This window comes from Tursiops truncatus, chromosome 21 (genome assembly GCF_011762595.2).
Source record: "Tursiops truncatus isolate mTurTru1 chromosome 21, mTurTru1.mat.Y, whole genome shotgun sequence".
Lineage (NCBI taxonomy): Eukaryota > Metazoa > Chordata > Mammalia > Artiodactyla > Delphinidae > Tursiops > Tursiops truncatus.
This window is the reverse complement of record NC_047054.1, coordinates 9,480,894-9,494,726: the sequence shown is the minus strand read 5'-3', so window position 1 is coordinate 9,494,726 and position 13,833 is coordinate 9,480,894. Positions and strand designations below refer to the sequence as shown.

The following is a 13,833-nucleotide window of genomic DNA, read 5'->3' as shown; positions in this document are numbered from 1 at the left end:
ACTTGTAATAACTTATAATTTTCAGATTATAATGAAAAATCATCTGAAAATATATACATATTTAACAGAATCACTTTGCTGCACACCTGAAACTAACACAATATTGTAAGTCAACTATACTTCAAAAAAAGTCACTGAGGATATTTGTTTAGGTTTACAGATCCCTTTAACTTGTCTGATCGCCACATATTTAACCCAAGTATTGGCTTTGATGGTTATACTTTTAGCCACTCTCTTCTTCCAGGTCCAGTAAGAAATTCCACATTTTCTCTGCCCTCCTCAGGCAGATGTGACATCTCTTTATCATATCAGTGAAAACACACAAATTTTTATGCTTCACCATTCATTTGACTCTTCACATTGTTTTCTTTTATCAACATAACCATTTGCTTTTTTTTTTTTTACTTGTCACGAACAAAGAGGGGACAAAGTCTCAACACGCAAGTCATATGGAGGTTGGGGAAGCAGTTAGACTGTAGATCTGATGCAATATATTATCCAGAAGAGGTTGCTTTTGACTATATATTCTCTTCTCTATCCCTGTGTGACTCGTACTGAATAATCTTCTTTCTGAGATCTGCAAATGATTTCAATGAAACACACATGGAAAGGAAAATACAGGTTTATTTTACATAATGCCTCGTTTAATTAAAATGTTCTAACCTACCTGATAGCAGCTGACAAATCAGGAGATTTAGTGATGCTGAGGACCAGGGTGACAAAAAAGCCAGGGTACCCAAGGTGCCGAGGAAAAGCATGTGTTCATCAGCCAGAAGTGTAAAACACGTGGGCGGAATGTATTGTAATATGGGAAAACAACAGCCAGCTTAAATCCCTTTTTACCAAAAGGGTACATGCTTGATATTCTACTGTATTCAAATCATTCTCTGAATAAGTACACACTTCCTATATGTGAAGGAAATACCCATCACGTAAAACTCATCATGGTGCAGGCAAATTACTAGATGAAGATGATGCTAATGTATAAAGAAAGAAATATAACTTTAAATAACAAAACAAGGAAATAAACTGATAATTATCCAAGACAGATGAAGAATGCTGCAAGGTTAATATCCTTTGTCACCCTTCACTCTCTGCTTAAATGATTCTAACATCCTCCGACAGCTGTAATTAAACCAATGACTCCAGGTAAGGACTCCAGCCATCCGTCCCATCACTTGGTTGTCAAAGGCTCTTGGAAGATGATGTGAACACAACTCAACTCATAATCATCCCTGCAGAGCCTGGGTGACCTCCTGTGTCCCCACGTCCGTCCACACTGTTAACACCCGCTGAAGTCCTCCCATCAGAGGCCCCCTCCCTCTCCGTGACCTGTGCTGCCCTACAGGCAGCTGTCAGACCCTAACGAGCCAGCCTCCTCCATCCTTCTTGGTTTCACTCACTCCATCCCTCCATCTTGACCACCATCATCCCAGCACAAGCCACCAGTGCTATTAACCAGGATGAGGGGATAGTACCACACTCCTCACTTGTTTCCTGAACCTACTGTTGTCTCAATCCAATTCATTCTCCACTCAGGAGTCTGAAAGCTCTTTTTAAGATGCACACATGATTATGTCATGTTACAGTTCTCCTAGATTCCTGGTCATCTTAGGATAAAATTTCAGCCTCCTTGATTTGACCTAAAGACCCTGCCTGATCTAACTACTACCTGCATTTCTAGCTGCTTCTCACTACTCTATTTCACAATTCATTTTCCTGTTCAAGGTGTTCCCATAATCGTAGTCTGGGATGCTCTTTCCCTCTCCTCTATCCATTTTGCCTTTCTTATTCCTACTCATTCAAAAATCTCCACTCTTCTCAAACTAAGTGTTTGCTGAATGATAAACATTTAGAAAATATCTTCAGGGCTTCCCTGGTGGCGCAGTGGTTGAGAGTCCGCCTGCCGATGCAGGGGACACGGGTTCGTGCCCCGGTCCGGGAAGATCCCACATGCCGCGGAGCGGCTGGGCCCGTGAGCCATGGCCGCTGAGCCTGCGCATCCGGAGCCTGTGCTCCGTAGTGGGAGAGGCCACAACAGTGAGAGGCCCGCGTACCGCAAAAAAAAAAAAAAAAAGAAAATGTCTTCAGATTTAACCCCTTTGTTATCTGACCTTGGTTTGATGCATGAAGATAGATAGATACATACATACATACATAGACTTTTTTAATTGCACAGTCATGGAGGGGGAAACATAAGCCTATTCCTGCAGGTCAGCAGACACATATAAAGAGAGATTATTCCTTGAAACTAATTAATAGCTAATGGAGTGCAGATAGGGGAATGTTGCAAAGTGGGGTGACCTCAAGACAAGAAGGAGACATCGACCCAAAACTCCAGTTTTAACCCATTTTTTTTCAAATTGTATGACGTTTGCTGTCCTCTCACTCATGTATTATTTCTGTATATTTGGATAATGTCTGCAGAAAGAACAATGTTATCTAACTAGGTAAGTTTTAATTATAGCACCTGTACTACTTTCTGCCTGGTTTTACCTGTAACTTCAGATAATCAGTGTATTTAATAGCCTCCAGCCCCCCGTCAAGTCATTTCCACACACAGGTACTCAACACACACTTTTGACTTTTTGTTTATCTTCCCTAACTGTGTTACAGTGGAATCAGAAAAACTGCTTCCACTCCTGACTCTGACACAAATCAGTTGTCACTGAAAGCATTTGAATATGTTCTAATTCTGTAAAATAAAGATAACAGTACATCCCTTATATGTGAGTCATACATGTGCTGTGTGTGTGAAAGTGCTTTGTGGATTATCACGTCCCCTCTAAATGTTCTTGTTAATTGCAGCAAGTAAATTCATGAACGACAGTCCTGTTTGTACTTCTGTACTTCTGTGTACATTTGTTTTCCTACAAAAGATGCTGGATCTCAATGCCCCAGGTGGCATATGAGGCGTGCTGGGGGTGCTGGGAGGATGCTAGGCGGCCGGCACCTGCTGCAGCCACAGAGAGTCCTGTCCTGCGTGCCCCTGCAGGGGGCTCCCGCTTAGGGCTCTGCTCAGAAGGGACTCTCAGAAGAAGCTTATTCCCACTGTTCAAAATGCAACTGAGAGTTTTTTCTTTTTTTTTTTTTTTGTGGTATGCGGGCCTCTCACTGTTGTGGCCTCTCCCGTTGTGGAGCACAGGCTCTGGACGCGCAGGCTCAGCGGCCATGGCTCACGGGCCCAGCTGCTCCGCGGCATGTGGCATCTTCCCGGACAGGGGCACGAACCTGTGTCCCCTGCATCGGCAGGCGGACTCTCAACCACTGCGCCACCAGGGAAGCCCAGCAACTGAGAGATTTTTTAAAAACTATTGCCACAGGCAGAATACTTTTGATCGCATTGTCTCACTGTGACCTAGACAGAACCGCACACACAGAAAGCTGAGAAATCGCATTACAGCTCTGCAGACTCCACTCTCAGCACATGGATATTTACTTTCCCTCAATCCCAATTGTCAGCTACAAATTGGTATGAATTTTGCTGTCTTATCCACTTAAAATTTATAAGCTGTCTACTTCCCAAAATGATTTTAAATGGCTTACAGTGTGAGTCCTACATACACATGGCTATCCAGACAGAAAAGGAAAATTAAAAAATTGAATTTATTCAAGAAGTCAGTCAATCATTTTTCCGGAAATAAGTACCTCTAACAACTACCCATTCTTGTTTGTTTTCAGTCAACAACTAACTTTTAAAATGGGTTCAGATTCTCCTTTGTAAATATTTTGAAAGTATCATAGGAACAAAAAAGTGTAAAACATATTTTAAACATTTTAAAACATATTCAGATTTCACGGCTGATGTGTCATTTCTTCCATATAAAGTTAAAAAAAGACTCCTTTTAAAATATTTTAAATAATTTTTAGCTTAAAGTTGCAAATATAGTACAGAAAACTCCCATATACCCACTATCTGGCCATATATTACATAATAATGATATCTATGTCTATGTTTCCACAATACATATGTGTGTAAAATTATTTTATTCTAAACCCTCTGTGAGCAAATTGTAGACATGATGACTCACTTCTTGTAAAAACTCATTGTGCATTTCTTCAAACAGAGCAGTTCTAAAAAAAACCCAAAAACAAAAACAAAAAAAACGAACACAGATGCAACAGTACCATGTATTCTACAGAAATCACTGGAATTTCGACAATCTGCCAATAATGGGTTTTCCAGCAAAAGTACTCCATCCATGATTACTTCCCTTCAGTTTTTTTTTTTTTTTGTCTGGAATAGTTTCTTAGTCTTTCTTTCCCTTTCATGAACTTGATACTTTTGAAAGACACAAGCCACTTTTTGTGTGTAAAATATTTTTCAAAATCAATTTTTATTTTAGAAAATTATAATTCAAAAAAATTATTTTTACAAATTATACCATGATAAAACTTAATAAAAACTACTCATGTGAAATATTTTTCTTTAACATTTTATAAGTTAATCAAATGCATGCCTGAAAGGATTTGTTGTTGTTTACATGGGGGTTCTCACAATTTTAGTATTATATCAATGTTCATTTAAGCGGAGACTACACTCGAACATAAGTTTAGAAAATGGCATTACAAAAGATTGGGAGTGAGTAGTTTCAAAAGAAAAAACAAAACATGCAGGGCTGCTGTGCAGTAATAAATCAGATGTTTTCACTGCCGTAAGTCTCAGTGCAGCCAAACTGCAAAACCAGTCCTCCAAAAAAGGTGAAGGCATTTAATAAAATGATTTTTCTTTAGCAACATAACCTCCAAAGAGAATGTCTGACGTTCTCTGACTAGATTCAGAGGGTGATGCATTTTTGGAAAGAATATCAAAATGTGATGCTGTATTCTTCAGAGGTCACCATATTTGCCGGCTCTCAGGGGTGTGAGGTGCCTTGGGACGCTTCCAGAGGCTAATTCAGGGCACTTCCTCTCAAACTCAGCTTTTAGTGACATCATGCTGGTTGTTTGAAATCAGCCCTGGTGGGGGTATTTACGCACCACAGCAACTGCAATTCTAAGCCAAATCAAACTTTTTTGTTCATTTGTTTGTTTTGAGAGCAGGTTTATCAGTTCACCAATGCGCAGGTGTCCTGATACTGGAGATCTTAACATGACTGCCTGAGGAAGGTGGTGTCTGCCAGGCTTCTCGACTCTTGAGTTACTTCTTTCGTCCTTTGCGGTGAATGAGGGCTAGGTGGGGAGATGCACTGAGGCTGTGGCTCTCTGCTCCTCACCAAAATCTCACACACTAGTTTTAGCATTCACTGATGTTCCAGTGTGAATCATTTACTGTCCTAATGGTTGCCAAATGGTGATTCTCTAATTCCATCTCCTTCTAGATTAGTCTGGATTCTGCAAGGGAAGGCTTTCTCTTTCACTCATTCGTTCACGCATGTATCTATTTACATCAGTATGGATCCATACATTTCTATTTTATACGAAATGGTTCATCATGTGTGCTTTTCCCATCAGAACCTTGGAGTCAGCAACTCCCCAGGAAGCACTAGTTCCTTTAAGGGAGAATGGTATGGAAAGTGACATCTAGAAACCTAGAATTGGGTATGAGGTGGGTTCATGGCTACTGGGGTAATTGTTTTACACCTCTCAAAAGACAGAGGTAGGAAATACGTACACACACACACATCCGCATCCACACTTACATTTTCATTTTCCTCTGTGTCTACAGCTACACATATGAAGACCATGAGTTCACACCCATGTCTCAAATTCAAATCCGTCACAACCAGCTCTATGCCAGCCTTCCTCATTTCCATTTTCCCACTCCCTTCTCAGTCACTGAGAAAGCCAGTTCACAACATCCTCCATATGTTTACTCATGTTCTCAGTTCTCACGTGTGTCCCCAACCTTCCATCTGTGCCCCTACCCCCTTGCTCCACCACCTCCTTACGTGGTCCCCAATTGTGCCAAACACGTCCAACAAGCATATGAGAAAAGGAAAATCAGCCAATCTAAAGTTCATTCCCCCCACCCCCCTCACACAATTAACTTCAGTGAGACACCCTGTTGGGCCCACAGGGTAATAACCCACTCTTTCTTCCCAGCTCGGGGGTCCGACAAAAGTGACCCGCTGCCTTCACATCAGCCCTCCTGCTCGTGGACGACAAAGCTTTCTCCTTCACACCTGCGTTCCGGTGCTCTTGTTCTGAGACTCCCAACACTAGAGAAAGTGTTATGTATATAGAAGAGCCTCCTGGAGAAACGTCAGCATTGAGTGTTCTCTTGCAGTTTGTCAGTGTTTGACGATTCGGATTCACGGAGACAAGGGGATGGGCGCCATCTTACCTGAAAAACTTCCCAGTCTCGGTGCAGCCACGTCACCGCCATCGTAAATCTCAAGAGAGTCCCAGTTCTGCTCTGTGGCAAAACTGATGACTTGAATCTACCAAACAATAATAGTAACTTAATATTTATTTTTTGCTTAATAAATTAGACTAGTCCAATAGGGTTTTCATGAAATTAAAACTATACATGTAAGAGAAAAGCGAAACCAAAGAAAAGAGATCATGGAAGTGACACCCAAAAACTTCTACAAATAGCACTTCTGATAGATTTTATTCTAAAAGTCTATCATTTTTATTTCAAATGTAGAAATATGATTACAAACACTTTGTAGAAATGGTAAGAAAAGAGAAACAGGTTATGGTTTATGTATTTAGAATAACCAATACAAAAAGGGGGAAAAAAAGAAAGGAAAAACCCGTGGACAGCAGCTTTGTTTATTAGTAGACTCTGGGCTTTGAGAACTTACCTGAATTCCTGATCCCTCTGTAACTATGATCTTCCATATACAGTTTAAGTTGTTACCATATGGTTCAGGGTAGCCGGGGGATAAAATTGTACCTCTCCGCTGAGTGAAATTGCCACTGCAGGGGACTAAAAGACAAACCCATATTTAGTAAAAATAAAGTACAGTGAAGAACAACGTTAATGTTGTACTTAGTGTTCTTTCACTGTGTGATCAGCTATTAAGAGATATTTTACATGGACTATGGTACTTTAAATGGCATTTTTAGCCAAGGTCAAATTTAGTCTGTTCTCTCTCTTTTTTTTTTTTTAACATCTTTACTGGAGTATAACTGCTTTACAATGGTGTGTTAGTTTCTGTTTTATAACAAAGTGCATCAGCTATACATATACATATATCCCCATATCTCCTCCCTCTTGTGTCTCCCTCCCATCTAGTGTGTTCTCTTTTAAATGATCAATACCATAGATTAGTATCCGCTATGCTGCTAAGTCTCAGGCACTGTCTAACGATGTCATCTCTGAAGTGAATTCTGTTTAGAGTAACTGATCTACTACAATTTAAGAAGCTCTGCAGAGTTTTCTATATGCAGACACGCAACTCAAAATGATATTAATGGGATTTATGAGCAAATCCAGAGAGGAGAAGAGACGCTTAAAATGCACAGATGAATTCAAGTGCTAAATCATGATTGCACTGGAGGTTCTTACACAAAATGAAGCAAATAAACTATAACCAACAATGGCATTGTTATTCAGGCTGCGCTAACCTATTACTTTTCAGACTTTCATCAGCACCAATTTATTAAAAGAGCATTACACAAGTAATATAACAAATCAACACTGTAGTGATTTTTCCCCCAAATGAAATTATGTTGTATACCCATGGCTTGAGATGACATACTTAATAAGTATCGAGAAGGAAAACATGTTTCATGCTTGTTAATCTGATGAGTTGTTCCATGAAACAATAATTTTTAGGGTTTGGCTGCTACTCGATTATTTCTGATAAATTGCCCTTTAAATAGGTCTGGAGCATGGATCAGTTCATGTGGACTGAAGAGCAGCTCTTCAGTGCTGCTGTGACCCCGAGATGGAGGACCACGTGCAAGTTATCCCACCTTAGGGACACAGGCTTACCTACGCAGCTTGGGATTGTGTCATTCCACTGAGCGAGAGCGTTGGGCACAGACTGACAGCGGATGGCCATGGAGCCCTGGAGTAGGTATCCTGGGTTACACTCAAAGCGAACGATGGAGCCTGCTGAAAACTCCAAACCAATTCTCCTCCCATATCTGGGCTCGGGAACAGAGCTGCACTGGGTGTCACTGGTCCGAGGAACAGCTAGAGGCAAGACACACAACACAACCATCTGCATGTGCAACGTGAAGCCATGATATTTCCTTGAAAATAGAATTTAAGGTAAGTCTAGAAAGAATTTATGTTAATGTGGAAATTAATAATGCCTTTCACAGTCTCTGTAGGGGATGATTTAGGGAGCACTTCCACATCTACACACATCTTCATGTCAACCCTGAGGACCACCTCGTATTCCCATTTCTGACGAGGAAAACATGGCATATGGAGAATTAGTGCTTTATGAGGACTGAGCGATATTCATGCATTTACAATTAATTAAGCACCCAGATCACTGCGCCAGGGATAATGAGATGACTAAGAACTTGTACTTATCCTCGAGGACCTCAGACTCTAGTACGAAAAGCTGTTTACATAAAGGATTATTTATAAATGGCCATGGTGATTTAATAGCAAAATTAAAAATAGAACTACCATATGATCCAGCAATCCCACTTCTGGGTATTTATCTGAAGGAACTGAAATCACTATCCTGGAGAGATATCTGCACCACCATGTACATAACAGCATTACTTGCAATAGCCTAGCTATGGAAACAACCTCCATGTCCACCAATGGATAAATAATACAGTACATACCTACAATGGAATATTATTCGGCCATTTAGAAAGGAAGGAAATCCTACCATTTGCAACAACATGGATGGACCCGTATTCCACACGCTAAGTGGAATAAGCCTGTCACAGAAGAACAAATGCCGCATGGTCTCATGCATAGGAAGCAATTAAGAGAGACAAACTTATAGAAGCAGAGAGCAGCCGGTGGCTGCCCGGAGCTAGGGGAGCGGCAAGTGCAGAGCTGCTGTTAAACAGGTATAAAGTGTGTCATGTAAGACGCCCAAGTCCTAAAGATCTCCCATACAAAGCTGAGCCTATAGTTAATGGTGCTGGATTGCGCACTGCTAATTTTAAACAATGTAATCCGTTCATTTTAAACAATGATTTAAAGGACTTAACCTGAGAGGGTAAATCTCATGTTACCATGATAAAAACAAACCCCACATACCATAAGAAAACATACAGTTAAACAATTCATTCTGTACAGAAAGACTTGGGAGGGAACAGAGGGGAATGGGAGTTTGCGCCACGGTCTGAGAGCAGAGCTGGTAATAAGACCCAGCCGATGGCCTCATTCCCAGGGGTCTTCCCATTGGACCAGCGATTCTCCGAGGTGGGAGGTGGGGATGGGAGAGCAGTTTGGGGCTGGAGGGAGTGCTGACACTTCCCCAACGTATCTAATATTATAACTGTCCGTTTGGAAATGAAAGAAAGAGACTATACAGCAAAGAACAAAGTTTAATAATACATTCCAGCTGGTGGGGACATCATTTGGCCTGAAGGCTGGGAGAAAGACAACGAACAGCTCTGACACCGACACCTGGTTGCTGCCCGGCCTGAGAGCTGGCTGTCCTCCTGTTGACCACACACAGTCTCCGAGGTCACTGCCTGTTCGTGATCACAAGCAATATTGGGAACACTATGCAGGCCACAGAAAAGAACAGAAATTCCCCTCTCCAGACTAACATGAATCATGACCTCTACTAATTTGTAAGTTGTGCACAGTGGGGAGGTTTGATATAAAAGCACAGCTCCATTTTCCCCTTGAAATATTCAGTAAGTCCTGCATGGCTTACTAATTTTGGTGTGAGTGAGTTATTTTGAGGGAACTAAAAGGCGGGTTGAATTCTACACTGAAACACACAAGAAAAATAGACTATCTGTGGAAATAGCAGGCATAAATGTAAGGCAATTACAAATAGTAGTATATTGATGAGACATTGTCAACCACCAAGTTTAACACAGACACATTCAGTCGTGTGCACAGACAGAGCAGAGAGGCAGAGGGTAGTGTAGACAGTTTTCATAAATGAGGATGTGCCTCAGAGTAAGCAGGAAAGGAGAAAAGAGTACTTGCTCTGCCTTTGTTGGTCTCTGTGGCCACATAGCTTGCTTCTTGTGTCGATTCCAGTGTTAACAAGGTTGATTCTAGTATTAAAAGGTGTGTATTTTGGGCCAGAAAATGTTGCTAAGTGCAACATAACTACTTCACAGAATAGAATCAAGGGGACTTTAATGAGACTGGGTTTCGTGTACCAAGAGGATGCTGGGCTTTTCTCCAGCCCTGGCAACGTGTCACGGCGGTGGTCCTTGACGGCCACTAGTTGGTAGGCCAGACTGCAATGACCACAATAGCCATGAGCAGCAGTAAAATCACCGTTATCATCCCACTGAGAACCCAAACTCACATTCTCGACTTTATTCACCATCCTAGAGACAGCTCCTCTGGACAGTGTTGGAAAGGGGACCCCCACCGGGGGTGTGGAGAGACGGTGCTGAACTTGTTAAGAAATAGTAGGTGAGTCTCCAACACGGCGGGTTTCTGAGGACTATTTGATTTTTATGTTTGCATTGACCTAGAAGACCTTGACATTAGGGGTAGAATATTTCCTATGGAGTGACAAAGAGCATTAAAACCTGTAGAACCACATTTACTGATGGCAGGTTCTGCCAGTCTCTTGGTCCGAGAGCTTAGGAAGAGGAGGGGCAGCTATGGGAATCCCCACCATGGACATTCAGGGAGTTCCAGGGTGCTAGCGAGTGGGGATGGACGGGGGGTTTCTCCTGGATGCGTAAAAGGAAATCTAAAACATTCTGAACACGTTCATGTTTAAAGGCAAGCACTGTACTCCTCTTAGGTATTCAAGGGAGATGTTACAGTGTCCAGGAGTGACTGTTAGAATGATTACAGGGACTCTCACTCCAGAAGCACGCACTGTGGTGTGAAGGGTCACCCCATTAGCCTTCTTGGGTACCCACGTATCCTCATGCACCCTCTTACCTCCCTCACTTTTCAATGTACCCTTCTACTCCAAAGCAGCATGGAAAGCAAACAAGCAAATACAACCCAGCAGAGACATAAAAGTTACAATACTTGGTAAAAAAAAGCCTCTATACTTCCATTTCTTCACCAGATCAGAGGGGCAGCAACATCCTCACCACCACCTTCTCCGTGTTGTTCACCAGGGCGACACGGAGGGTCAGGAGCTGCCTGGGTCGCGTACTACGGCTTTTTGTACCTGACACCTGCACTCATTCTCCACCAAAGTCTGAACAGCTCTTTACAACAGAACTGTCTGTGAACAAGGGTTACACAGCCCATAGCCATGCAAGTCAGAAAGTCCCTGCGCAATTTTAAGCTTTAATAACTTATGGAGGAATGGAGTCGTACGTGGTATGTGAAAGCACTATTCAGAACGTTTTTACACAATAGAGTTCAAATAATTTCTAGGCTTCCACTAAACTACTATCTTTCAGAAGGCCATGTTCAATTTAACTTCTGAGATGTTCTGAAAACTTTCCCAGGTACTCCTGAGTGATTTATAAATTGCATTCATGATTCTAGTTCTTTAGATCTGAAGGATTTGGCTTTGATAAAAAGACATCCATTTTTGCATAAACTCACTGTAGGAACAGAGCAAGATAAGGAGATATATTGGAACTTTAGAAGAAATACTGAGTATGTTAGAGACATATTCTTAAGTTAGGAGAAATACTGAGTATGTTAGAGACATATTCTTAAGTGCAAGGAAAATACATTCCTTCTATAAATGATTTCCTCTTTTCACTTTTATGTATGTTATACATTTTAATGATAATATGTTGCTTTAAAACAAGAAATATAATTTTAAAAACCATGACTTCTGAAGATAACATGTGCAAATAGGACAGACAGGGGGTCATGTGCTTCAGATATTTTATTTGATAATCTGATCAATTTTCTAATCTTCATCAAAAATTAAAGGAAGTCCCTGATTGAGGCAGACAAGGCCAGGAACTTGAATTTTTCCAGGACAAAAAATGTGCTTAAACCAATCGGTCCAGTTTCCTTAGAGGTCACGCCAACTTACTTTGGTTTGTGAATCTGCTTCTGCAAAGTAACACAGAATTTATTTAAAGAAAATTAGAAGTGGGTGAGCGGTGAGTCACCTAAACTGGACCCTCTCCTATAAAGTTCATTTTCAAAAATACTGGTTTAATTATTTATATTTTAACAAAGGTTTAATTAGAACAATGTAACCCATTTTAATGTAATAGCATCATCACCCAAGCAATAGCTCCTTAAACTAGATTAGAGATATTTTTCCTCCTACCTGCCCATCAAACATCATTCTCACTCTTTCCGTAACTTTTAAATCATCTTATTGCCGAACGCTGAAGGGTTTTTATCGTGAAATATTTTGAGGCCACACATTTCACAGTGTGCGATTATCAAAAATCATTTATGAATGATATGACAGATTGTTACTCTCTATTATTTTATGAAAAACATGATGCTGTCAAGCATGTTTTCTGGAGGAGTCTTTATTAAAGGAAAGAAGCCATTGCCAGGAAGTGATTCTCCTCCACTTCTGAAGAAAATGTTCAAGAGCGGCCTGTAATCTATCCAGCCTCCAGCAAAACTGAGACCTAGAAAAGCTAAGTATTCTTAGTTTATCGCTGAAGATGACAACCTCTTTCCCATCTCAGCTGTACAGTCATTGCAGGTCAGATCCAGAGTCAGGCTCTGTGCCTCTGAAAGTGGACGGACAGTCCATAGGGTGTATTTTCAAATTCATGTAATGGATATGCAAACTGAAGGTGAACTAGAAACAGGAAAAAAAAACTGCATTGTTCAGAAACTTTGTGCCATCCCAAGCATTTTGAATAAGCTCCAAATTCAAAAATAATTATAAAGGGGTGAAAGTGCCTAAAGTTAATAGAATACAAGCAAAATAAAATAGGTATTTCAAGGTATAGAAACATGGATGGTATTCTGGGTTTAGTTTGGTTTTGTTACCTTTCCTTGACAATTAGTTCTTACAGTAAGATTTGAAATTGTACCATGCATTTTAAATGTATTTCATTAAGACAGTTACTAAAATCTATTATGAAATACTTTACTTAATTTTAACTAGGTTAGGTGAAATATTATAACACATTTGAAATCATTTTGCAAATTGTGTTGCGCTATACTAAGGTAATCTAATCAATATTTGTTTCGTCATCATGCCAGATAATCGAAGCGTTATTGCATCTTTGTCTTAGAAGTATCACATTTAACTGTCAAAAGAAAAAACTTTAATATTTTTATTAAATAATTTCATTCTAAATACACGGATACCCTCAAATTATTAAATATTAAGAAAAAGTGCAACTCAGATGTTTTGGTGCTGAAAGCAGTGGTACGAGCAGTGTGTGGAGCCGGGCGGAGGTGGCAGAGACTCACCTTGATAGACGAAGTGGAAACCCCGTGCAGGCGCCCCACTCTTCGCGCTGAATCGGAGCAGAATCTGATTGGATGTGGCCAAAGGCAACGTTTCACCTGGAGGGAAAAACAGACAGAGATAACACGCAGGATCCATTCAGTGCACGGCCTGTGGTGGACAATGTTTGGGAGAGTAATCATTAACTTGGAATTGCACTTTTACTTTTTGAACTTTCATAAAACTTTGCTTTGGCGTGTAGAACCCAAACACATTGTTTCTACAAAGATTTAAAAACTCTGTTCTTGTCTTGACATTCCATTAAAATGTTGTTTTCATCGTGATCTCCTTTATGCTTCTTTTGAAGAAAGCACTATAGGCCAATTAGCTGATAATGTGAGAAATAGAAGCGGGTGAATCATTGACTCAGAATCAACTTTGACAGTTACTTGCTAGGATTTTACTC

The 13,833-nt window shown here is 40.6% G+C and overlaps 1 protein-coding gene across 2 annotated transcripts in view; it reads right to left on the bottom strand.

Annotated features, from left to right (window-relative positions):
• CSMD1 (CUB and Sushi multiple domains 1) overlaps positions 1-13,833 on the bottom strand; it is a 1,403,311-nt gene that overhangs the window by 171,027 nt on the left and 1,218,451 nt on the right. For both annotated transcript variants that reach the window (XM_033848938.2, XM_073798556.1), the window contains exons 32-35: positions 13,391-13,486; positions 7,889-8,092; positions 6,753-6,877; positions 6,287-6,383 (exon numbers count right to left, since the gene is read on the bottom strand). In XM_033848938.2, coding sequence (XP_033704829.2) covers positions 6,287-6,383; positions 6,753-6,877; positions 7,889-8,092; positions 13,391-13,486 — 522 coding nt within the window. The remainder of the gene's footprint in view (positions 1-6,286; positions 6,384-6,752; positions 6,878-7,888; positions 8,093-13,390; positions 13,487-13,833) is intronic.